This window comes from Crinia signifera, chromosome 4, assembly GCF_055691185.1.
Source record: "Crinia signifera chromosome 4, ASM5569118v1, whole genome shotgun sequence".
In the NCBI taxonomy this organism is placed as follows: Eukaryota; Metazoa; Chordata; class Amphibia; order Anura; family Myobatrachidae; genus Crinia; species Crinia signifera.
In genome coordinates, this window is record NC_139220.1 from 191,359,321 (window position 1) to 191,383,426 (window position 24,106).

A 24,106-nucleotide genomic window follows, 5' to 3' on the forward strand; every position below is an offset into this window, starting at 1 on the left:
GTGCCAGTGCCACTGCCAGTCCTCAACACTCTATCCCCCTCTATCTCCTCCCCTCTTCTTCCATCTCCTCCTTCTCTCCCCTCCTTTCCCCCTCAGTCACGAGAGGGGTGTAATGGCATCCTCAGCGTCCTACCTAGGCAGATAGAGGAGGGACTGCACAAGAGTTAAACAGCAAAATAACAGTGAGTCTTTTATTATACATGTTTATAACAAATTTTTTAATAATAGTGGATTTTTTTATATTAATTTAGACACTTATTAAATAATGGGCTGGGTTATGTGCCTAAAGGTGGGCATACACGCTGCAATGTTTTCGGATCGCATCGCACACACATTGCATGCATGCCATGTGATGCGATGCGATCTAGCCCATAACGTATGCGATTCTCGCAGCGTGTATGGGCACCTTTAGTGCCTGCAACATTTTGCGGACACAGCACTGAGATGGTGTATGTATACATGTACATGCACCCAAGATCCTCCATAGGATCGCATGTTGCATACGCTCCCACAATCGGGCTGCAGCTTGTTGCAATGGCAATGTGAGAGGGCGCAAAATGTATGGTTTGCAGGAGGGAGCCGGACACCCTAGCACCGGCCCTGATCAGTACACATCTGACGTGACACTGACTGCAGTGTTCATAGGTGTTGCTGTCACAGACAATCTCCCTGAAATGCTTTTTTCAAAAAAGTATTGCTACGACTCAAAGAAAATGTTTATTTCTCATAATGATCAGAACATGTGCATCTAAAGTATTAATGAAATGTACAATGCTGGGTATCAGGAGATGGCCTGTCTCTGTCACCAGCCAGACCACCTCCCTGAAGCATCCAGTCCCACCTACTGTACCTAGGGAGTTGCTCTGCTTTAGAAGGCTCCCAACATTCATGGAATAGAGGGGTCTCTCTCCACCAATCTAAGAACCCCTCCCCCGTCCTGTTCCCCATGAGCATACCCCTTACTCTGTGCCCTCCTAAACTTCCCCCTTACCCTTTGTGCCCGAGTTTCCCCCAAACATATGCCACCTTGAACATCTTACCCTTCCTGTGACACCAGAACTCCCCTCCCTCATCCTGTGCCCCCCTAAACCTGTGCACCCTGAGTGCCCCCCTCACTTCGTGCCCCATGAGCATACACTATTACTCTGTGTCCACCTGAGCATCACCTAACCCTGAGCATCCCCCATCCCTGTGCCCTTATGGTTGCCCCCCTCCCACCGCCTGTGACCCTTGAGTACCCTTCCAACCCTGTGCACTCTGATCTTCCACCTCCACCCTGAGTTACCGGTATTTGGTTGATCAAATGTCAACATGCAAAAGGTCGACTTTAACAAAAAAGGTCAACACAAGCAAAACATTGACTAAAAAAAGGTTGACACATGAAAATGTTGAAATTAGTTTCTGTTTTTGAGGGCTTTTTCATACTTTAGCATATATATACTGTAAACTCCTATTGGGAACGGTAGAGTTGGGCCAAGCGCAGTGAGGCACCATGTCAGACTTTCAGTATTCCACCTAGACACTGTAGACCTTTCCTTCCACACCTGGAAAAGATCATAAGATTTCCTTGCAGAGAAATAACTTGTGAGTTGTAACAGAGAAGTATTTGAGATAGTCACACATGAAATAAATATGATTTTATTGACATGTTAGAATACAAACATTTCCTAACACTGTCATTAAAAAAGCCATTGATGAAGCAGAATTGTGTTTTACACTAGTATTAAGTTATTAGCAGAAAATGTCAGAGAAGGCCTAACCTGTCACTCCAACCCAAGAGCCAGACTCCATATTGCAGAAGATATGTGAAATGTGTTTTTCTTTTCTATAAACACAATTAAGATATTTGTAATGTAACCATGTCTAGCCAGGATTTGAAGAAAGACACTATAAAAGCACAAGATATGTATCCTAAGGAATGTACCTAAAGATATGTTTAACGCAAAACTGTACACAACTAAGTAGTTACCTTGCGCCTGTACAATATTTGCAGCCTTGCGAGTCAACCAGTATAACCTCCAGAGTCTGGCTATTGAGTAGAGAGGTAACAGTTGCATCCTATTTGTCACATTTAGCCTTTTTCATGAAATACTGTACGTGTCATCACATAAGTATAATCCATATTTTTTTTAAACTTCGTCATCTGTCAAAAATGTCTACAAATCTCAAACAATCAGTGAATCCAGCTTTGCAGAAAGTAGAATTACTGGAGACCTTAAAATCTTTAAAACATTTAATACTCTTTCATAAATATATGAAACATTGTACCTTTCCAAAAGGCAGCAATACAGAATGCAAATGTAATTTTTTTTTATTTTTTGTTTTTATTGAAAGCTTACGAAAACGGCCCAGCTCTTCACTGTCACATAAAAAAGTGCTCATGTTAGACCTTAGGACTGATCACACTGTTTTTCCTCAAAGGACAACATTTTCAGAGTTGGACCTCTAAAATAGCACCAATAATTCCAGTTAAATATTTAATAAATAAGCAACTTTTTCTTTAAAATCATGGAAGTCTGCAAGGTGAAGCATCATGAAGCATCATTTTTATATTTTCTTCCAATAACTCAGCTTTATGTGGAAACACAAACCACGGCTTAGCGACATGCGCCAGGGTAAGCGAGCAAACATCCAAGTATGCAATGCAGGAAGGGTTGGGGGCACCACAGTCTACAGTATTTACAGTTTGTACTAATCAAGAATATGGCTGAAGCACAACTGTAAGCAGATAGTAACTAGACTACTCTTAGGTATTACATTGTGTGACGATTATAGATTCCTACGACTGATGTTTGTGCTCCTCTATCTTTATTTCTCACCATGAAGGTAGACTGCAAATTATAATCAACAACATGTCTCAGTTTAGTGCATAAATAACTGAAGAAAGGTTAGGATGTAAGGATACTGTCAGGGACAGATTGGGATGGAAAATCAGCCTGGGAAATATCTGGAAACAGCCCTCACAGAGGCGGGGACTGTTGAAGGGATGGGATCCATCACAGGGCCTGATTTTGAGTTAGACACAGTTGCAGTCGTGCTTTTATCTTTTCCTGTAGAATGCCCTTCCTTGGGGTCATGGGTAGACTGGGAATTTAAAGTGACCCTTGAAAAATGTCTCCCTTGCACGCCCACTTTGCCTGCCTGCCACCCTTTATCACCATACACACCAACACCAGTAAGCTTCTACCCCTTAACACACCCACACCACCAGTCTGTTACCCTGTACCTTCTCCTGACCCCAGGTGGGTCAGCTCACCGGGAATCGTCCCTTTGGTTTCTATTGCCACCACCCCTGGATACTGTATAGTGTATAAACACAGTTTATACAGTACGTTTAAAATGCATGCTTATTTTATGAAAAGAGAATGTAGTATGGCACAGTCTGTCAATCTACTGGAAATATGCAAAGGGTAATGCTTTTGTCGACCTGCCAACCGGCAACCAGTTTGATTTTGCAGTGTAAATGATTGCCACTTTTAAAAAAAACTGGAGATTTCTTACCAAATCTCTCACTTTCTGAATCTCTCATCCTATTAAATTTCACCCATTATGTCATCAGCTGAGGAAGTTTGGCTATTCCTATGTTTTTGCTAAAACATATAACACAATACATTTATAACATATATATATATATTTTTTTTAAAAACCATAAATAAATTAACTAACTGTAGATTGATATAACAATCACAGGTTATATTACGCAATACATTTTCTACTGCCATCTCTACAAGTAAATAGTTTTTTTTACTACCGAATACTATCTGGCTTAATTCAATATAACTGATCAACATGCTGCTATCAATGCATTGTAAACCTTGTATGTAGAGTGAATGACAGAACAGAAGCAGTGGCATGTGCATATTACTGTATACAGTACATTAAGAATCTCAGCAAAGCAGAGCAGGACTAATGTTGCAGTGACATACATGTGCTTTATGTAAACGTTATGTTCTGAAACGGCAGAAAGTGGATTTCCTGCATTATTCTATAAAGTCAAACACCCACGGTGGTTTTAGCTATAAATTATCAAATGTATATATTTATCAGTAATGGAAACAAAAGGAAATAAAAAACCATGTCATTGTTATCACTTTCGGCATTCAATTTATCTCATTTTTAGAATATGAGGAATTGATTATAATGTCAAATTGCTTGACGTGTTAATGTTTATTTTCTATAGTATTTGTTGTATAGTATATACCATTATTATAGCCTATGTTTTTTTTTTGTTTTTTTTTTTAAATATCTTTATTGTTTTTTAACCTGTCTACTGTTTCTTTGTTACTGGTTCTAATACTTTTAAATGTGAAAATGCCGTGGCAAATACACCTGAAAGTGTCCAGGTTAAATGACGCATGAGATATAGCCTGACATTTAAAGTAATCATAATGGCAGTCATACTTCATTTGCCTAGAATATTTTTCCGGCATAGGCAAATGCAGGGGGGGTTTCTGGTTGCCCGGAAACGCCCCTCATCTTGGCAAGTGTCTCGAATTATGAAAATAATAGCAATGGTATATAATATGATTACTAGAGTGCTGCCACATCATGTGAAGTGACAGGGCAGAGATGCTGCACATGCCCAGTAGTATTAGTGTCATCTACCATGTTTTGCTGTGTGTGAGAATCTAAGCACTCAATAAGTGGACTGGAGCAGAGAGCAGCTAGGAAGAAGAGACAGAAACCGTACCATGAGGGGGGAGACTGTGGTCTTAGAACGTGCAGATCTGCCTCCTACTGTTTCTATTATGTTTTTTGTGCATTTATTTTTGTATGTTTAACCTTTTCCTGACTACCATCTTATTTATACAGCCCATACTATTGACCAGGCTTTCCCAACCACGGTCCTCAAGGCACACCAACAGTGCAGGTTGTGTAGATATCCAGGCTTGAGCACAGGTGACTTAATTAGTACCTGAGTGATTCTGATTAAACCATCTGTGCTGAAGCCTGGATATCACTAAAATCTGCACTGTTGGTGAGCCTTGATGACCGTGGTTGGGAAAGCCTGGTATAGACCATCTATTGTGTTAAATATTATTACTGTATTCCATATAATATCCAGAGTAATAGAAGACCAATGTTTACATTAATAGACAGTGTCTACAGACTCCCACACTTGCCCCAATATTCCCCAGAGTGGGAGATTGTGTCCTGCATTTGCCATTGTCCAGGATTTCATTTCTGTCATAAGAGACATACTGTACATCAATGAAAGCAGCATTTATGGCTTTAGATTACTAATAACTGAGTGAACTGTAGTGTAATGATATAACAGTGTACAGCCTTGCTATCATCATAAGGTGACTGTTATGGGAATTATTACATAAGAATCATATTACATTTGATATGAAGATGGGTATTAGGCAGAGATGAGGAAATAGCAGCGGAATTGCATTATGTGGCTGAAAAGGTCATTATCTGATTCCACAGCAAAATGCATAATTGTCACAGATGAAGATATTGATGGGATCATGTGATGTTCAGGGACAGAGGACGGACAAGAAGCCGCGGGTTTAAAATGGGCAGGTTTAATAAAAATTACTCAGAAACAAAGCTGAGGTCAAATACTTAGTTGACAAGGAGATAAGGAACTAAAACGATAGCACTCACTAGAAGAAAAATTTAAATGGTAAGTCTTTGCAAAAATAAACAAATAGGCAGTACTCTGCAGGTTCAAACAGGACTTGAAGGAAGGTAGTAGTTGAAGACGTAACTCACAGTGAGTGAGTTACGTAGAGAGTGAGGAATTCTAGGTGGAGATGGAGGAGGTAGAGAACCAGAGGGTTACTGAGAAGTCCCACGAGGCCCAGGGATTGATGGCAGCTGACGGGCTGGCAGTGAACACTGCAGGAGAGGCCTAAGTGAAATTCAGGAGCCAGCAAGGAGGAAGGAGTCAGGCTGGTTCTTAGGCTCCATACAGGTAAGGAGAGATACAGGAAGTGCTCAGTAGGAAGATATCTTTGCACTGACTCAGAGCAGCCTAGACACATCCCCCTTATAGCAAGGGAATTGCTTCCATTGGCCCTATGAGCAGGAGGCAGGGAAAACTCCAGGACCTGGACAAACCCTGCTTTGCCCATTTCCAAAATGGCGGCGCCGGCCTCCCAGCGCCGTCAGACAGAACCTCCGGCTTGCTGCAGCCACGGCCCTCCAGAGCAGTGAACAGACACTGCCGACAAGCCCCACCACCTATGACCCCCAGGATCCTGCTGGACGCATGCCAGCCGTTGGCGGACATGGACGTGTGAGTACTGTGGCCGCCGTGTCCAGCCGCGGCGGCATGTGACAATAATGCTTTACCAGCTCTTGGAATGCTGGATGCTGAACAGTTATTTCTGAATGTGGTTCATGCATGGCCGCTATTTATCAAATGGCTTCTATGCTATATACTGTAAGCTATCCATGAATTTTGACAAATATTTAAGTGTATAATGAATATGCACCGATCTTGAAAGATAAAAGAAGGAAGAATAAGGAATTAAAGCAGGTGAGTAAAATACTGTATTGTTTTTATAGAAGTGACTTTGCTTAAAATACAGTAATAGTCTAGATCCACAGGCCATAGATGGATAAAGCTTAGCACCATATAGCTCAAAAAATGGTAGCTCTACAACTAGAAATGATGTATTAGAGAATATCTCAATAAAGTAAATTACAAAAATAGTCAAATAAAAGCTTAGTACTGTTCTCAGTGGGCTCATGAGTGTATACGAATGTGAACACATGGCCATCAAGAGGAATGCTGGCTCCTGGTATAAAGTAGGCATGTCCTCACCACATTGTAATTGTCTGGCCCCTTGGTGGCGGTATGGTGCTGACGAGGGCAGGGGCAGGCTATGGTGGGAGCATAACTTTGCCTCTTTGGTAAGCATGGTCCCCATGTAAGCAGTACCCCAGTTCTTTATCCCTACAGCACCCCAATCAGGGAGTCAGTTCAATCATTGTGATGTGGGCAAAGAGCTTTCAGAGCAATATAAAAATGCTGGTAAGAGCGGTGCATTGCACATTTGATCTGCATCCCCGTATGTTGGACTACTGAGTCACACATTGTGACCTTGCATCTCAACATTGCAGTTAATTGTGTTGCACTCGGGAATAAGCAATGTGGTAAAATGTGTGAATCCTTAGAAACAATGAGGAAACAGCACCTAGGACACACATTGGAGGTGCACCTCAGAAACTAGATAGATATAGAGGGATAGGAGGGATTTTATCTGTGTAAAGAGAATGATCACACTTCTAAAGAGACACATTGTACAAGTACTGTGTAGTAGTGTATGATGCAGGACAATTCCATACACTGCATGAATGTAGTGTGCATATTATTTAAACCATTTGTAAAATGTTTGAGGTATAGTGTTCTGTGATTAATTCTATGGACACTGTGCAACATGGCTTTCTACATTGGGTTGTGTCACGTGGCGTAGACTGAAAAAGCATTATATATAAAATATATGCCTTAGGTTAAGTAGAAATACTGTGCTGCATTTAGTTTTATAGTAAGTACATGTAGTGTGAGTTGTATTGTTTGATAAGTTACAAATATCATTGCAAAGCTATGGCGCACTGTATTCATTTGTGTAGAAGTGCTGTGCAGTGTTGTTGCAACGGTCCGGATCAATTGGAGCCTCTCCTTAGACTTGGACACAGTAGTACAACAGCAGTAGCTATAGCCAGGAGGACGAGAGGATTCCACAGAGAAGCCTGGGAAGAGAAAAGAATGGCTCATAAGATCTAGAGGTCGATACAATGGACAATGCTTAGAGAACAAAAAAAATGGAGTGGTGATGGCAGATACTACAGCATTCCAACATCATAACTATCCAAAAATAAGCCATTTTTGCCATAATAGGCAGAGTATGGGATATTGATACAAGCAGGTACTATACATAGCATTGTAACAATGCGGGTGGGGTGGGGGTGTATAACAAAACAAATACAACTGGCATCCACAGAAAGGACTTTATGAAAAAGAGGCACATAAACAGACAATGCCACTTCTGGTTAGGGTTCCCATGTTTCTGCCATACAAGACATTTTGGCAGTTGGACATATGGGGTGAGATTCTATGCTATGCGCTAAATGCGCATGTTTTATTTGCGCACCACATCGCCGCAAATCGCACTTTTAGAAATCGCATTTTTCAGTCAAAATGCGCAGAGATGTTACTTCCTCGGCGTCTGTATTCAGAATGATTTCTGGCCAATCAGGAGCCGACTTTCTCGAAATCATTCTGCCAGAGACGCCGAGGAGGAAACATCTCAGCGCCGGTCAAAGTCCTGCAAGCCGGGTACCAGATAGGAGCAGCGCAGTCACCGGTGAGGAGTCCGAGGTCGCCGCCGGGGACCAGGTAAGTTGGATTTGCTTCCTTAGATACCCCTGGGGACTACCTCGGATCCCGGACCCCGGATTCTGCAGCCCAGGAGCCCCGGAACCCCAGGACCAGCCCCGGAACCAGGACCAAGGCCCCGGAACCGGACTCTTCTGCCCTGGAGCCCCGGAGGACGGACCCAGGATCCAGGGACCGACCTACGGGCTCAAGGTAGGTAAGTTTCAATGTGTGTGTGTTTTGTGTGTATTAAAGTTTTATTTTACAGTGTGTCAGTGTGATTTTGTGAACTATTTTTTGCACTGCAGAACTACAAGTGCCAGCGGGCCCTTTAATGCCCCGCATGCTGGGACTTGTGGTTCCCCAAGTCCCAGCATGCGGGGTAGGCTTGCTGGGACTGATAGTTCGCCAGTATAAAACAATAGTTTTAATTCTTTTTTTTACACAAGTCATCAGCCCGATGCCCACCGCCCAGGGGCATCGGGGACAGCCCCGGACTATCAGCATGGGCTGGTAAGTCCTTGAGGGGGGTGACCCCTTCTTCGGGGGGGTCCCCACTTCCCCAGGACCCCTGCCCATGCTGACCAGCCAGGGGGTTAATGCTTTGGCCGCGGGAGCTTATATAATAAGTTTCCCCCGGCTGTGGCATTACCCTGCTGGCTGGTTGTGTCCGGTGCTGGTTCTTAAAATACGGGGGACCCCTAGTCACTTTGTCCCCCGTATTTTGGGAACCAGCGCCGGACCTTGAGTCTGGTGCTGGTTTCATAAAATCAAGGGGACCCCTATTTGTCGGGGACCCTGATTTTATGTCACCAGCACCGGCTCAGTGAGCCCAGGGCTGGTTATACTCGGGCGGGGGACCCCGCGCTCGTTATTTTTTTTTTTTTACCCTTTGTTTTCTTTTTTACAGCAGAACCCTGCACAGAATATTGCGATCTGTGCAGGGTTCTGGCTAATTCGCCTAACAGACCCTGGTCTGAAATAAGTGCGATAATTAGTCACCTAAATAATGCGATGTGCAAATGCGCATTGCATTAAATAAGCGACTTGTATAGTTTTCTATACGAAAACATCTGGATGCGATAAAAATGCGAATTTATCTCGCATTTTTATTCAGCATACCTTAACGCACATAATATGCGATTTCAGTCCCTGAGCGCATCCCATTAATAAACGATTTAATGGGAAAATGCGAGATCGCCATTTTGTGGTCTAATTACCGCAAAAAAACGATAATCGCATCCCATAGAATGTTACCCATGGGGTGGATTTTATGGTCTGACCAAACTTCAGGTCACATACTGTAGTACGCACTGCTTAATTTGAAAATGATAGAGCACTACAAGTACTAGCACCATTGCCAGGTGCTTGGGATCTGTCGTTGGTCATTTATGTCCTTGGAAAGACCCTTATTTTCTATACCTATTGCCTGCAAGGTCCATGTTGTGTTATTTTGTAAGTTAACAGACATGATCACCAACCATTGATATACTCTTGGATTTTTAAAATTGGTCCTATAGCTGGCACTATATTCAGCAAATATCATATGATTGGGATTGTATACTTTATCTATTACCAGCCATTTATGTCACACACACATACTACACAGTGCTTTATAGAGAATATCTGGCCATTCATAACAGTATGTGACACAGATACATGTACAGTACATGTACACACATACATGAGGAAACAGGAGCGAAGCGGATTCATACACGTTTCAGGTGCATCTACAGATGTGACTGTAGATGAATAGCTGAAATGCAATTCTCACATACTCCAAACAATGTTCAGTGAGGGCATGATGATGGGACTGCATACATAGACAGGAGAGTAGGGGAGGGGGGTCACTAGCTTAGATGACATCCAGTGCCAGTGGAAGATGGCGCATGTCAATTAAATGGGGCATGGCTTCACCAGAAGGGGCATGGCTTTATGGGAAACAGATGTAGCCTTGTGGCCTGCCCCCCATTTTCATCAATGTGGGGATCTCATAGACGTGGGCTGCTTTTAGAGATTGCTCAAGCCAAAACAGGAGAATACAGTAGTGCTTAATTACTTCTTGGTACCTTTGGTCAGGGGCTGGCTGGCAACTTTTAGCCCGGGGGGCAAGTCCAGAGCACTGGTTCATAAGTAACAGCGCATCATTAAAATGGAGGTTTTTCGTTAAAAGTATAACGACACCACAGGCTTCTCCCCCTGTATAAAAACAGGACACCACAGGCTGCTCCCCCTGTATAATAACAGGACACCACAGACTGCTGCCCTGTATAATATCAGGACACCGCAGGCTGCTACCCGCACAAGGATCAGGGGAAGCCAGGCACTGGCACACACAAACTCACAGTAGCCGGCGGAGGGCTTTTGCACACACCACTCCACCCCTCCTGCCATGCTTACAGCTGGCTGAGGATGCTTCCGGATGCTCTTACTGTCATAGCTAGTCAGCTCCACCTCCTTAAACAGCTGAGTAGCTGAAGGAAGCAGAGCTGCTCACCTATGGCAGCGAGAGTGATTGCAGCTGCCACACAGACAGTCTCCTGCAGCCAGCCTAATTTATGATGCAGGGGAACTAGTGACACTACCCCCTGGCCTAGCACATTATTGTCATGTGGCTCCAGGATTACTGAGATTTTGCACAAGCGCAGATGCTCCTATTGTGGCAGCCGAGGTTTTGTATGTATCAGCCCGGCTTAGTAGGAGCATGGCCACTGAGAGAGATGCGGAACACAGCACACTGAAAATTTGCCTGGCTTCCCGGAGTCCCACTCCGCCCCTGCCACAGGCTGCTCACCTGCATAAAAATAGAAGAGGACACCACTGGCTGCTCTCCTGCATAAATAACGATCTGGACACCACAGGCTGCTCTCTTGCATAAATAAATAACAGGACACCACAGGCTGCTCTCTTGCATATATAAAGAACAGGACACCACAGGCTGCTCTCCTGCATAAATAAAGAACAGGACACCGCTGCTCTCCTGCATAAATAAAGAACAGGACACCACAGGCTGTTCTCCTGCACAAAGAACACGGCACCACAGGGTGCACTTTTGCGTAAAAACACAGGACACCACAGGCTGCTCCATTGTGTAAAAGACAGGACACCACAAGCTGCTCCCCCTGTGTAATATAATAATAGTAATGCCATGTGGTGTCATGGCATAATGCCATGACGACACCACAGGCTGCTCCCCCTGTATAATATAAAAGTAATGCCATGACACCACAGGCTGCACCCTCTGTATAATAATAATGCCATGACACCACAGGCTGCTCCACCTGTATATTATAAAAGTAATGCCACGAAACCACAGGCTGCTCCCCCTGTATAATATAATAATAGTAATGCCATGACACAAATTATTATACAGGGGGAGCAGCCTGTGGTGTCATGGCATTATTATTATACAGGGGGAGCAGCCTCTGGTGTCATGGCATAATGCCATGACACCAGAGGCTGCTCCCCCTGTATAATAAAAATGCCATGACACCACAGGCTGCTCCACCTGTATAATATAAAAGTAATGCCATGACACCACAGGCAGCTCCCCCTGTATAATATAATAATAGTAATGCCATGACACAAATTATTATACAGGGGGAGCAGCCTTTGGTGTCATGGCATTATTATTATTATTATTATTATTATTATTATTATTATTATTATACAGGGGGATACCTCAGGAAACATCAGAATAGATTTTTTTTTATGTGTGAGTTTGATTCTCACTTACTCACAGATTTTCTATATTTCTTGCTGGTCAGTCCCCCGATTCTCCAGCCTGCTGCCTGCAGAGTGCCTGCTTCCTTTCTCTGCAGTGCAGACGCGTGGGTGGGAGGCGTCATCGTCATGACGTCCACACCCAGCGTCTGCCACTGCTGGGTGATCAGAGGGAAAAGGCGGCCGGCCCCGGCCCTCCTCCACGTAGCTGTGGAGGCCGGCAGCCATGTTCCTGTAGCCGCAGCCAGCAGACATGTTTAAAAGACTACAGAAACATGGCCGCCGGCAGTGTAAGCATAGGTAAGGCAGCCGCGGCAGTCCAGCCAGAGCGGCCTGGGGGGCACATGGCACTCTGCCCCCCAGCCCAGCCCGCCCCTGCCTCTGGTACACCTGCTCCCTGAGACTGTCTGTATGGAGTGCTGGCTCCTACACTCTGGCAGGAGCCAAGTGCTAAAAATAATGTTACAATGCAGAACCTAACTCTTGTCACTGAGGAAGAGTCTGCATTTTGGTGACACCACTCAGCAGTTGACACCCAGCAGTGTCCTGGAACCCCGCCACTGCAGGAGAGTGAATACATCAATTTACTAGAATATCCTTTGCATCCAGTATACAGCTTGTACATGGGTGTATTGATTGGGAGCAGGTAAACTGCAAGATGTGTACAACAATAAAATGCATGGTATGGTAACATAAGCTGCTTATATAATGTTAGATACTGATTGGTTAGCTTGGTTACTTTAATTAACCCCTTGAGCGGTTCGTCCTGCCCCAGCAAAACCCACCACAGAATGTAGGCCATTTCCCCTCCCACCCAACCCCCTCCTCACCTCCGCTCCGGCGATCGTACACTGGAGCTCCCCTGCCACTGCCCTAGCCACCTGTGGTGAAAGACCCTTCTCTTCAATTAACTAGTTCAACACAGGTGATGGCAATCATACAGTAAGAGGGAAGTCCAGGAGCATTTCATGGTCGAAGGATTTCTACTGCGCCACCATGTGCACAGCTTGTTTTCAGCGATCTCCGCCGTTTAAATACCTCGGTGGCCGCATTAAATACACCCCAATGTGTGATCAAGGGCACTACTATGGCTCAGAAAATAAATTTGGGCATTATTATATGCCATACAATTAACAATAACTGCAAAGAGGTGTCTCTCTAGAATTAATTGGACAGGGGCCCACCAAAAAGGTGCTATGGGGCCTACACAGTTCTGGCTATGCTCTGCATTTTTCGACACGTTTCCTGACTTCCACAATTTATTGGACCCAATTTAGATGAACACAGCGATCAAATTAATAAATGTTATACAGTGTGACATTATCATAATGCTTCAATAGTATTGTACTTTTACAAACCTTTCCTTTGATGTGACTCAGGAATCCTCGGTTTCTCTAGGCATCTTTCCTATGGCAGAAGACTTCTCTGAGAAGTAGACATGGGCATATTTTTGTGGAACCTACTGATTCTGCAATATGTCAGTTCCTTTAATGCCTCTTTCAATGGTCGTTGCTGATCAATTTTTATTTACTTTTATTTATTTATTATCAATGTTGGTCAATCTAAAATCGATTTTGGGCTTCCACTGCTAGAACACACATTTACTAACATTTAAAATGTAATACAAAAATGAATCTGTCAGTAGATTTGTGATTTAGCCCTGTAAGCCCAATAACATCAACCAAAATGTACTTTTAGTAAATATCCTACCTTGTGTATCCCACCTTGTGTCTGCTTTTTGCTGAAGTGTGTGAGGTTGATGCAGAGTGGGAAGGAAATAGGGAATGTGTTGCACCATAGAAGCAGTGGCGTAACTACTGTAAGGCAGCGTGGGGGAGCAAGCAGCTGCGGGGTCTGTGTGGGCGCCGGCACCCCCTCAATGCACAGACATGCTGCTGCCTGCCGCTGCCCACTGACTGAGCACCGTAGGCGAGTCAGGCAGAGATGACAAATCCGCCCACTGATTCAATTAACTGTACACAGAGCCGGCTATTGGCTACTCTGTACAGAAGGGGCGGGCAGACAGGCATGCTAGGGCGGCCTGTGATATACGTCAAAGCCAAGGGAAGCAGCAGTCTCTACTGGTCTCTCTTCGTCTCTCCTGCTTCAGCTTCTCCATTATGCGTGTGACACCATCACATCACACACTGGGAAACACGTTGGAGAGGAGCCTGGGGGGGTGGGGTGTGTCCGTGGCTGGGAGCCTCAGGGGCACCTCAAACTTTTTGGCTGGGGGGAGCAAAATGTATAGTTACGCCACTGCGTAGAAGCCTTACATGGAAAAAATGTATACAATATATCCACCCATAAGCAGATGTGGCCACCAATATGTGCATGCTAAGCTTGCTACTAGTTATCATTATCAGTATGATCTACAGAAGCACCTACTCTATACGAGGTGCAGAATATACACATACAAGCAGGCATATCTCACTTATGTCCATAGATCGCTTTGCTACAACCACACTGTACACATGAGAACAGCCATTACAGCCCAGTTTTGTACATCAGATTTTACAGATCCTCTATAAGGCTGAATCAAAGAATGGAATGTTATTTAAATCCCATGAAAGTTCAGTAGCAATAAATCACTAGCTTTTGTCAAGAATATAAAATGAGATGCAATAATACCCCTTTAATGTACAAACAACATACACAAGCTCAAGGTTTTCTATTTCTATCATTTGCTCCAGAAGGCGGAATCCAGTCTCTGCCCACCAGACTGCAAGATTGATAGGTTATTATCCTTATCTGGATTTAGTACGACCATTTTTAGAGTTAACTTGTCATTTTTATTAAGCTAGGAATGGAGCGTCCCATTTACGGTTTAATAAGGATAGAACTGTTCATCGCTGAACCCTAAAGATGAGGAAGGGCCCAGAGATGTTGCTCTAGTTCAGGGGTCCTCAAACTATCTTGCTCTGGGACCCCATCAGACAATACAAATAGTTACAGGACCCCAGCAAGTTACTGCAGAAGGTCATCACATCACATGTGTAGTCAGCAGACAGCACATACATGGCAGCATTGTGGAGGCACAGAGTGATGGGGGGAGTCCAAAACAACATACAATACAAAAGATATTCAGACTCCTTAATTATAAAAGTCATTAGCCTGATGGTTAGTAACATGGAGTCGCGGCCCCATGCTGAGAAGGTCGGGACCCACTTTGGGGTCAGGACCCACAGTTTGAGAACCGCTGCTCTAGTTTCTGCTCTGAAAATAGGTAGAGCAGGGAGGGGCCTGAATTGGTATTTGCAGCCAGGAGAGTCCTCCACTTTGAATTGGTGATCTCAGGAACATGACGGGAGGGGATCCAGTGCTGTGGACCCCTTTCACCTCTAGGTTCCCGCAGTGGCCACAAACCATATACCTTTTGTAAATCTATCACTGGTCCCATTTAAGTATCCACCACAAAGAACCTAGAGTTAAACATTTATAAGCAACAAAATACAGACAATGAGACAGATAGGATGCAATATGGTCATTTGCTAACATTTCATATACTTTGGATTTGAAAGCATATTTTAAAATATATTGTATTATAAAAACAAGGAGGTGTGAAGGTTAAGGGTCAAAGCAAAAAGGAAACAATACAAGATGATTGCGGGGACAGATGTGGCATCAGGCATGCAGGCATGGCAGCAGAAGCCACAGATATAGTGCTAGCCATGCAAAGCATGCAGAGCACGAGCAGTCATAAGGAGAACAGTACCTGATGTGCACTAGGACGTCTCAGCCCACCAGCACCAGAGCATCCCCATTATAACAATATATCCTAGGAGGGGAAGGGAGAGAACAGGAGGGTCAGATCCACAGGGGGCCTGAGAGAGGGAAGAAGAGGGAGACAAACAAGCAGGAAAGAAAGTAAGGAGGAATGGTGAGGAAAATAGTCACAGAAAGAGGGTGGAGACAGAAAGCAGTGAAATCGTATTGAATCGGAATAAAGTGATAGCAGGGAAGTAAAATCAAGTCAAAAGAGAATGGGGCATTTGGATTTTGGTGTTGACATTTAGGAACGCAGTGAAAGCAAATATAATGAGACAGAAAGGTAAAAGATAGTTACAGAAGATGGCACATATAAAGACATATGGCATGGCAAATGGAATTGTGGAGTCAAAGGAAATTGGCACATGGAGGTGAGGAGGGAAAAACAGATTGTTGTATTAAAATATAAATAATTAAACATTGATAACAGTGTGTGAACGTAGAATGAAAAACAGGAGTGGTGTAAAGGGGGTTAGGAATAAGAAGCAGGTAATAAGAAAGTTGCCAGTTGTGGGACATTTGAATATGTGACAGACACAGGGAAAAAAAGGTAATTATATCCCATGAGTAGATATATAGATAAATAGACAATGTGTCCCAATGGTACACACAGGCGCATCACCACACAAAAACATTGTGAAAGAGAATATTGTAGAAGAAGACAAAGAATATATAATTCAGAGCATGAGCATAATGCAATGAGTAAAATAATGGATGGTCAGACACAGAAGAATAGAGTTTGCAGAATTTATAAATAGTGGAAAAGAACCCAAAATAATACAAGAAATGACATAGGATGCAGTTTGGAAAAGAGAGAAGGGGGAGAGAGAGAGAGAAAGATACATTGGTTACACCGGTGCCAATAGATTAGACTGCTCAGTTCGAGAACTTGAGGCCAGTTTATTCAAATTGGATATTGGGTGACTACTGAAAGTAAATAAATGCATACCCAGTTATTCCTCAGGTTTGTCATGTAAGAAGATGGTATGCTGCTACTACAGCGATGAAGTATGGTATGTGGTGTATGAGTTTACTACATAAAAAAATAGAAACTTATTTATATCTTTATTACAGATTTAACAACTATATCATCTTTATCATCAGCATTGTTTTTAACTAAATGCATCATGTGCCTGTTAATTATCCTCCACATAGGTTTGGGTGTATTTTGGTATATTATTACCTCTTTGATTACTGGTTCAAATAAGTAAGATGTTGAGTTTTCTTTCTTGGACTGCTTCATTCACATCATACATTACAATTGCAGCTTACCGTCAGAACATTGGGTAGCCATTTTTATAAGACAAAGGGGTATATTTATCATTGAGCATATATGACATACTGTATCTTGCCAAAACAGCCAATTTTGGGGGATACCTGTAAATATTAAGGATCCGGTGAATGTAAGAGACTGCTGAAGATATCATAATATGCTGCAGTCCTTCCATTTGCAAAGCAGCTACCACAGCCATAGGATTCTATTGGGGATGTGAAGCTGTCAGATTTATAAAAGCTCACTCCGGAGTTTCACCATGGAAGATAATGCAATCTGCATATATAGTGATATACTACAGGGCTATACAAGTATTTGTTGAGAATCACCAAATCTCAGTTAAGTGCACTGGGTTGGTGGCTTTATAATGTGATTTGAGAATGGGTGGGTGTACAGAGCTAGGTTTATCTGAAGAAAGTATACACTACCACATGTAAATGTAAATATAACATTTATTAATACAAAAATAATTATTATTATTGAATGAGAGCTCTCATAAAAACATATACAATAAAATTATATGTTAAAACCAATGGACAGAGGCTCTCTGATGAGAAAAGGCTCCACAATATATTGCACCAGCACGTTATATTTACCAGGGGGAGACTGGGAGATAATGGAAGGTCTCCTTGGTGGTATAGCTGCAAGAAATATGTCCTGATCCGGATAAGTGCCCAGTGGGTCCAGGTGTCAAGGTAGGTAAGTTGTAGGCAGTCCTTATGGTATATGTATACCCGGCATGGTATTGCTGATGGCTGCTGAAAGATGAACGTCCTGGAGACAAAAGTAAACTGGTCCGGAAATAAAGTGCAGGATTTAGTGCAGTCCTGGTATGGTGCAACAGAGCAATAAAGTGCAGCGGAGAAGTGCTGGAAGCTGAGCAAATATAACGTGCTGGTGCAATATAACGTGCTGGTGCAATATATTGTGGAGCCTTTTCTCATCAGAGAGCCTCCGTCCAATCAATTGGTTTTAACATATAATTTTATTGTATATGTTTTTATGAGAGCTCTCATTCAATAATAATAATTATTTTTGTATTAATAAATGTTATATTTACATTTACATGTGGTAGTGTATACTTTCTTCAGATAAACCTAGCTCTGTACACCCACCCATTCTCTTGTTTTCCATATAATTGGGAGAATTACACACTCCCTGTACAGCAGCTTTGGCTGTGCCTGTGGTTCTTTTCCCCTTTTTTTCTACTTATAATGTGATTTGCCCTGAATTGTGTCACCATAGCCCTGTCCCACACTTTACAAGACCAGGTATGCGGCCTTGTATAGTGGTGGTCGGTGACAAAAACAAAAGTGTAGTGACCACTTGTCCTCACCATGCCCACACACCTCTCATCTTCTGACCCATACAGGTGAGGGTGTCAGCAAGTTTGAATACATTTGCCAATGAGTTATTTCTGTACATAGTGATCAGTATCACCTGTGTGATATGTGCACTACAGTATGTGTAAGTCATCGGTGTTCCCATACAAATAGCTGATTTTTCAAAAATTTTATTAATGGTGGAAAAATTACAGGAAGCAAATGTTTTTCAGCAGATTAAAGTCTTTACAGTATTCTTGGGTAAATTCAAGTTTAATCTGTTTTTTTTCCAATGTTTTCAAAAATACCATGTAGCAGCAATTTCAATTATCCATTTCAAATTAAAAACCAATTTTACCTCACAGGGGGCCAGATTCTCTAAGCTTCAAAAGTGATAAAATAGAGAGTGATAAACAGCCAGCCTTCTGTCTGACATTTTTCAAACACAGTCTGTGACATGGCAGGTAGGAGCTGATTGGCTGGGTGTTTATCACTCTCCATTTTATCACTTTTGAAGCTTAGAGAATCTGGCCCCGTGTCCACATCATTTAAACCATTATTGAGGTTTTTTTATAGACCTCAAAAAACAAACAAAAATAAGAATTTGCTTTGAAAATGAGAATCGCAGTGCAAATTTGCCGAAAAAATTGCTCATTATTTAATTGACCCCTATGCAGTGGTGAATAACAGACAAGGCAACACAAACAGCTGCCCAGGTCGTGTAGGGACTTAAAGGACTCATCTGCCTTTAGACACAATTTTATACCCTTTATAGGGCACTCAGCCATCCGTCAAGGGAGGTAGGTCCTGAGAGGGCAATGAATGTTCTACTGATGTATTGTGTGTGGAGCAGGCACTCTTTGCTGATTGGCTCCTGTGTGAACAGTAGATTTGAGCTGTGTCAAATAAATCCCTCTGTATTTTAGAACGCAATTTGTTCAGCATGTCATACCTGGGAATCTAAATGACAACCTCATACACTACATACAAAAACCTAACACCTTGAGCTAAATAAAATAAGCGAGAGAGAGAGAAAGATAGAGAGAGAGATACATTCCAATAAATTAAGGATCTATAGATATATTATACTTTAAAATATAATAATAATAATAACTGAAGCAGCTAAAATTAGTTAATAAATTACAGATGACATGGGTGAGACTTTAAGTGAACTCTGTGGTCTGGTGATCTAACAAATTTATGATGCATGCATAATTATATTGGCTTGAAACTAGTGCACAACACCTGCTGAACATGCCCTTGGGTAAGCCAAGTTACACACGTCCCCTTCGTGGAAGTATGCAGTGCCATTTTGTTGCTTACGCAATCAAAGTAGGATGTGTGTGTGACACTGTTTTTGTGAGAGGCTGTGTATGATACTGGGTATGCAGGTGACATGGAGCCCTCGACTGCAGCCATGATCCCGCATGTGTGACACTGTATGCAGTGGCGTAACTATTATTTAAGCACCCCCCTCGCCGATCATAAAGCAGCGCCCCCCCCACCTCCCCTGCAGATTTACCTGTATTCACAGCAGTGGTCCTGGCTCCCCTCCTTGCTTCATTCTGATGCTATGAAAAATGGACCATCACAAAATGTCCGCCCCCATACAGCAGGCAGTTTCAGAGAACTGTCTGCTATATGGGGGCGGACATTTTATGATGGTCCGTCTCCATAGCATCGCTGTCGCCACTCACCCTGACAGTATTCAACGCACCCCCCCCTCATACGCCAATTCCCCCTCGCTCCATTTTTTGAGCGAGGGGAAATTGGCATATGCGGCTCCTGAACCAGTGAGACTCACAACTAAATACAGCGAGTTTCCTGCATTAGCCGCGGGTCTCGCTGTTTTGGGGAATTCTCGCCGAACTGCGACGGCGAGGATTTCCCAGGAAAGTTGAATAGAGCGAGCAGCCGGCGCGGGGGTTAAACAGCGAGGATCGCTGGTTTTCTGCAATCCTCGCTGTTTAACCCCCTCGCTGGCCGCGGCATTGAATACACCAGATAGATGGTGTGTGATGAACTAATTTTGGAAAAGGGACAGGAATTGAGTTTTAAGGGTCATGAATTAAGCTTGTGCATGAGGTTTATTTTCTCACTATTGCAGCTGATATTCCCTAATCCTTTTGGCCACTATCGATTCTCAAGTCTTGAGCATTCTAATTGAAGTGTTACATACAGGAATTTCTATTTGCATAAGTTTTTGTGCAGTTTTATCCACATTCCTATACCTTTACTGCAGTGATTTTCTGTAATTTGTGTTACTTTTTAGAACCAAGGAGTTAAGATGGAGACTTTGAGCACAATATGCGTTAAAATCTGTCAGTAATAAAAAAAGTTAATAGCACTACAGTGTCACTTTGCATCCACATTGTAGTTTAGCATAAAATATTTATGTCAGAGGCGGATTTTCTACCCGGCAACCTTGGCGCCCAGCAGGTGCCAAGGGGCCCAAAAAGATATCCTGGCAATACAAAAAGTTCCCAGATGAGCACTGTGTGACTATTCCATGATGTCATGACATCACATGGACCTGCATACACTTCCAAAGTTCCTTTGATGTTCTTTGATAGGATAAAAAATATTTGGACACACAAAATGGTTTCATCCACTATATGCAATCAGGTTACTCTATATGTGTCACACGTATTAAACCCACTTCCAAAACACCTAGAATGCAATGCCGATGTTCATGCAGCTGAGCATTTATCGGTAGACTGTGCATGTGCCAAGGTGCACTATCGATGCCGGCTGAAATCAGCAACAAAAATATAGTGCTATGGATCGTTTGAGGAGGGTCCCAAACCAATCTCTTGCCCAATGAGGTCTAATCCACCTCTGATTTATGTGAAACACAAGTGAATATGAATGCAAAATGTCAGATACGAATGGTAAATGTTTACACCCGTAACTAAAAAATAGTGCAATTTTGCAGTATTGGGAAAAAAAAACGAAAGGAATTGTGAATATGCTTGTTCTTCTGCAGAGTGCCCTGCAGCTTTTGGCAAGGTAAATTGCAGTGTGCTATACATTGAGAGGCAGCAAAAAAGCAACACGGGCGTTACCTGCAAGCCACTTTCCTTCAGCCTGTGAATCTCCTCCCTGCAAAGCCTCAGCTCCTCCTGCAACTTCTCTTGCTCCTCATGACTGATCTGATGGCGTTGCTGCAGCTCCTCAATCTCAGAGAGTAGCCCAGCACACTGCAAAGGTGGAGAACACATTTAGAAGAATTGTACATTCTACATAGTGCAGTTGGAGTGACCATTCATGATAGAGGCGGAACTACCATCGGTGCAGCAGGTGCATTGCACAGGGGGCCCCTGAGGGCGAAGGGGCCCACTGCTGCCCAGACCAGCAGCTTGTACCCCTGTCAAACACTGGTGTGGGGCCCAAATTATACTATTGCACCTAGGCCCACCACTCAAAAGTTCTGCCACTGATTCGTGATAGCTGAAAGCTTAAAAAAAATACCTTTAACCCATCTTCTGTTCTGCCCCTACAATGCTTAATCTAGCATATGGAATGCTGGGGAATAACACTGCTCACCTCACTCTGTGCTCTCTGGACTTTCTCTTCTGCACTCTGCAGCTGTAGGTGCAGTTTTTGCCTATCCTCCTCACGGTTCCTCTTCTGTGTTTCAGGTTCTGCCGTGGTTTCTCTCTCTATAACTCCGCTTATTACAATGGCATTTTCAGGATCATACTCTGGAATTGTATTCTCCGTCAGACTTTCATTCTCTTCTGCTTGCTCTGGATGTGCCTCAGACACTCCATCCTCATTATCTATGTCCGCTTCTCTACAAGAAAAAGTGCATAATCATATTACAAGGCTTTTCTCACATGTTCCTGCAGAAAATAATCAGCAATATTTAATGATTGTCATTTTAATATATAGATGTGAGAAAAAGGAATTAATAATGTGATTTCTGTTTTTACTGTGACCTCAAAAACAACAACTACTGCACGGCAGGCATTGCGTAATGCCTGCCTTCCGCCAGTTGCCAATTATCCTGTGCATTCCTCTCCTACATAATGGTAATGTTCTAAAGTTTATTTCTATAAAACATGTGTCTGTACTTGGGCTAAGCTTACATTGTAGAGTCACTTAATTTACTTCACAAAGAGAAAGTTTGCAGTCACTATGTAAAATTAAAGCACAGCATTATAGTTTCACCAAGCAGTTTTCCTTAAGCTCCACCATTATGGGTGTGACTGAATGGACTGATAAAAAGCAGCATGCCCTGAACTTACAGCTTTCTCATTTGCTCATATCACTTTTCAATCAGAAGCTATTTTATAATGACAAAAAGGTAGCAATTAACAGTGCTGTTTTCATTATGCTTTCAAATATTAGAGAAACAGTGTACAGGTTGAGTATCCCTTATCCAAATTATTCTGAAAACCATACATTCCAGAAATTGGAAAAAAAAAATGTGTTTGACAAAAGCACTACTGGGAACATCTGTAACAGCACTACTGAGGACATGATATGTAACTGGCACTACTGGGAACCTCTGTAACAACACTCCTGAGGACATGATATGTAACTGGCACTACTGGGAACATCTGTAACAGCACTACTGAGGACATGATATGTAACTGGCACTACTGGGAACATCTGTAACAGCACTACTGAGGACATGATATGTAACTGGCACTACTGGGAACCTCTGTAACAACACTCCTGAGGACATGATATGTAACTGGCACTACTGGGAACATCTGTAACAGCACTACTGAGGACATGATATGTAACTGGCACTACTGGAAACATCTGTAACAGCACTACATGATATGTAACTGGCACTACTGGGAACATCTGTAACAGCACTACTGAGGACATGATATGTAACTGGCACTACTGGGAACATATGTAACAGCACTACTGAGGACATGATATGTAACTGGCACTACTGGGGCATCTGTAACAGCACTACTGAGGACATGATATGTAACTGGCACTACTAGGAACCTCTGTAACAACACTACTGAGGACATGATATGTAACTGGCACTACTGGGGACATCTGTAACAGCACTACTGAGGACATGATATGTAACTGCCACTACTGGGAACATCTGTAACAGCACTACTGAGGACATGATATGTAACTGGCACTAAATATGTGCAAGAAAATTATTGCTTGGCATTCAAAGTCAAAGCCTGAGATATTACACATACTTTGTTTCATGTTTTGAAACCTTGTTTTATGCACAAAAATATATTTGTGTGTATTTCATGTGTTTGTACAGCATAAATACAAGAGACCTCAAGATACATCATTGAAATATAAAAATATTCTGAAAAATGGAATAATAAATTATCCAAAATTCTTCTGGTCCTGAGCATTTTGGATAAGGGATACTCAACCTGTACTATGAGATTCCAAAAGAAAAATGAAGGGACTGTCTGGTATTGTAATTAAATCAAGGGCTTATAAATGCAATCCTCTATTATGAAGAGAAGATGATTAAATATAATTAGAACTATATTTTATTTTTGGCAGATACAATAAATTGAAACAATGTTTGAGCGTTTGAGAGCTTAAGTCACAATCAATCAGCTCCTGTCATTTTTTGAACACAGCCTCTAATGAGTAAATTGGAAGCTGATTAGTTAGTGCTTTATCTCACGCAATTGTATCTATTGCCAAGCTTTGATAAATACTCCCAAAATGTTCAAATTAAAA

General features: G+C 42.6%; 1 protein-coding gene across 4 annotated transcripts in view; it reads right to left on the reverse strand.

The window, feature by feature from the left end:
* Positions 1-1,622: 1,622 nt before the first annotated feature.
* CCDC136 (coiled-coil domain containing 136) overlaps positions 1,623-24,106 on the reverse strand; it is a 65,538-nt gene continuing 43,054 nt past the window's right edge. For 2 of the 4 annotated variants that reach the window (XM_083183274.1, XM_083183273.1), the window contains exons 7-10: positions 21,965-22,214; positions 21,484-21,618; positions 15,771-15,879; positions 1,623-7,707 (exon numbers count right to left, since the gene is read on the reverse strand). In XM_083183274.1, coding sequence (XP_083039400.1) covers positions 15,781-15,879; positions 21,484-21,618; positions 21,965-22,214 — 484 coding nt within the window. In that variant the 3' untranslated portion in view covers positions 1,623-7,707; positions 15,771-15,780. The remainder of the gene's footprint in view (positions 7,708-15,770; positions 15,880-21,483; positions 21,619-21,964; positions 22,215-24,106) is intronic. The other 2 variants (XM_083183276.1, XM_083183275.1) reach the window with 2 other exon arrangements.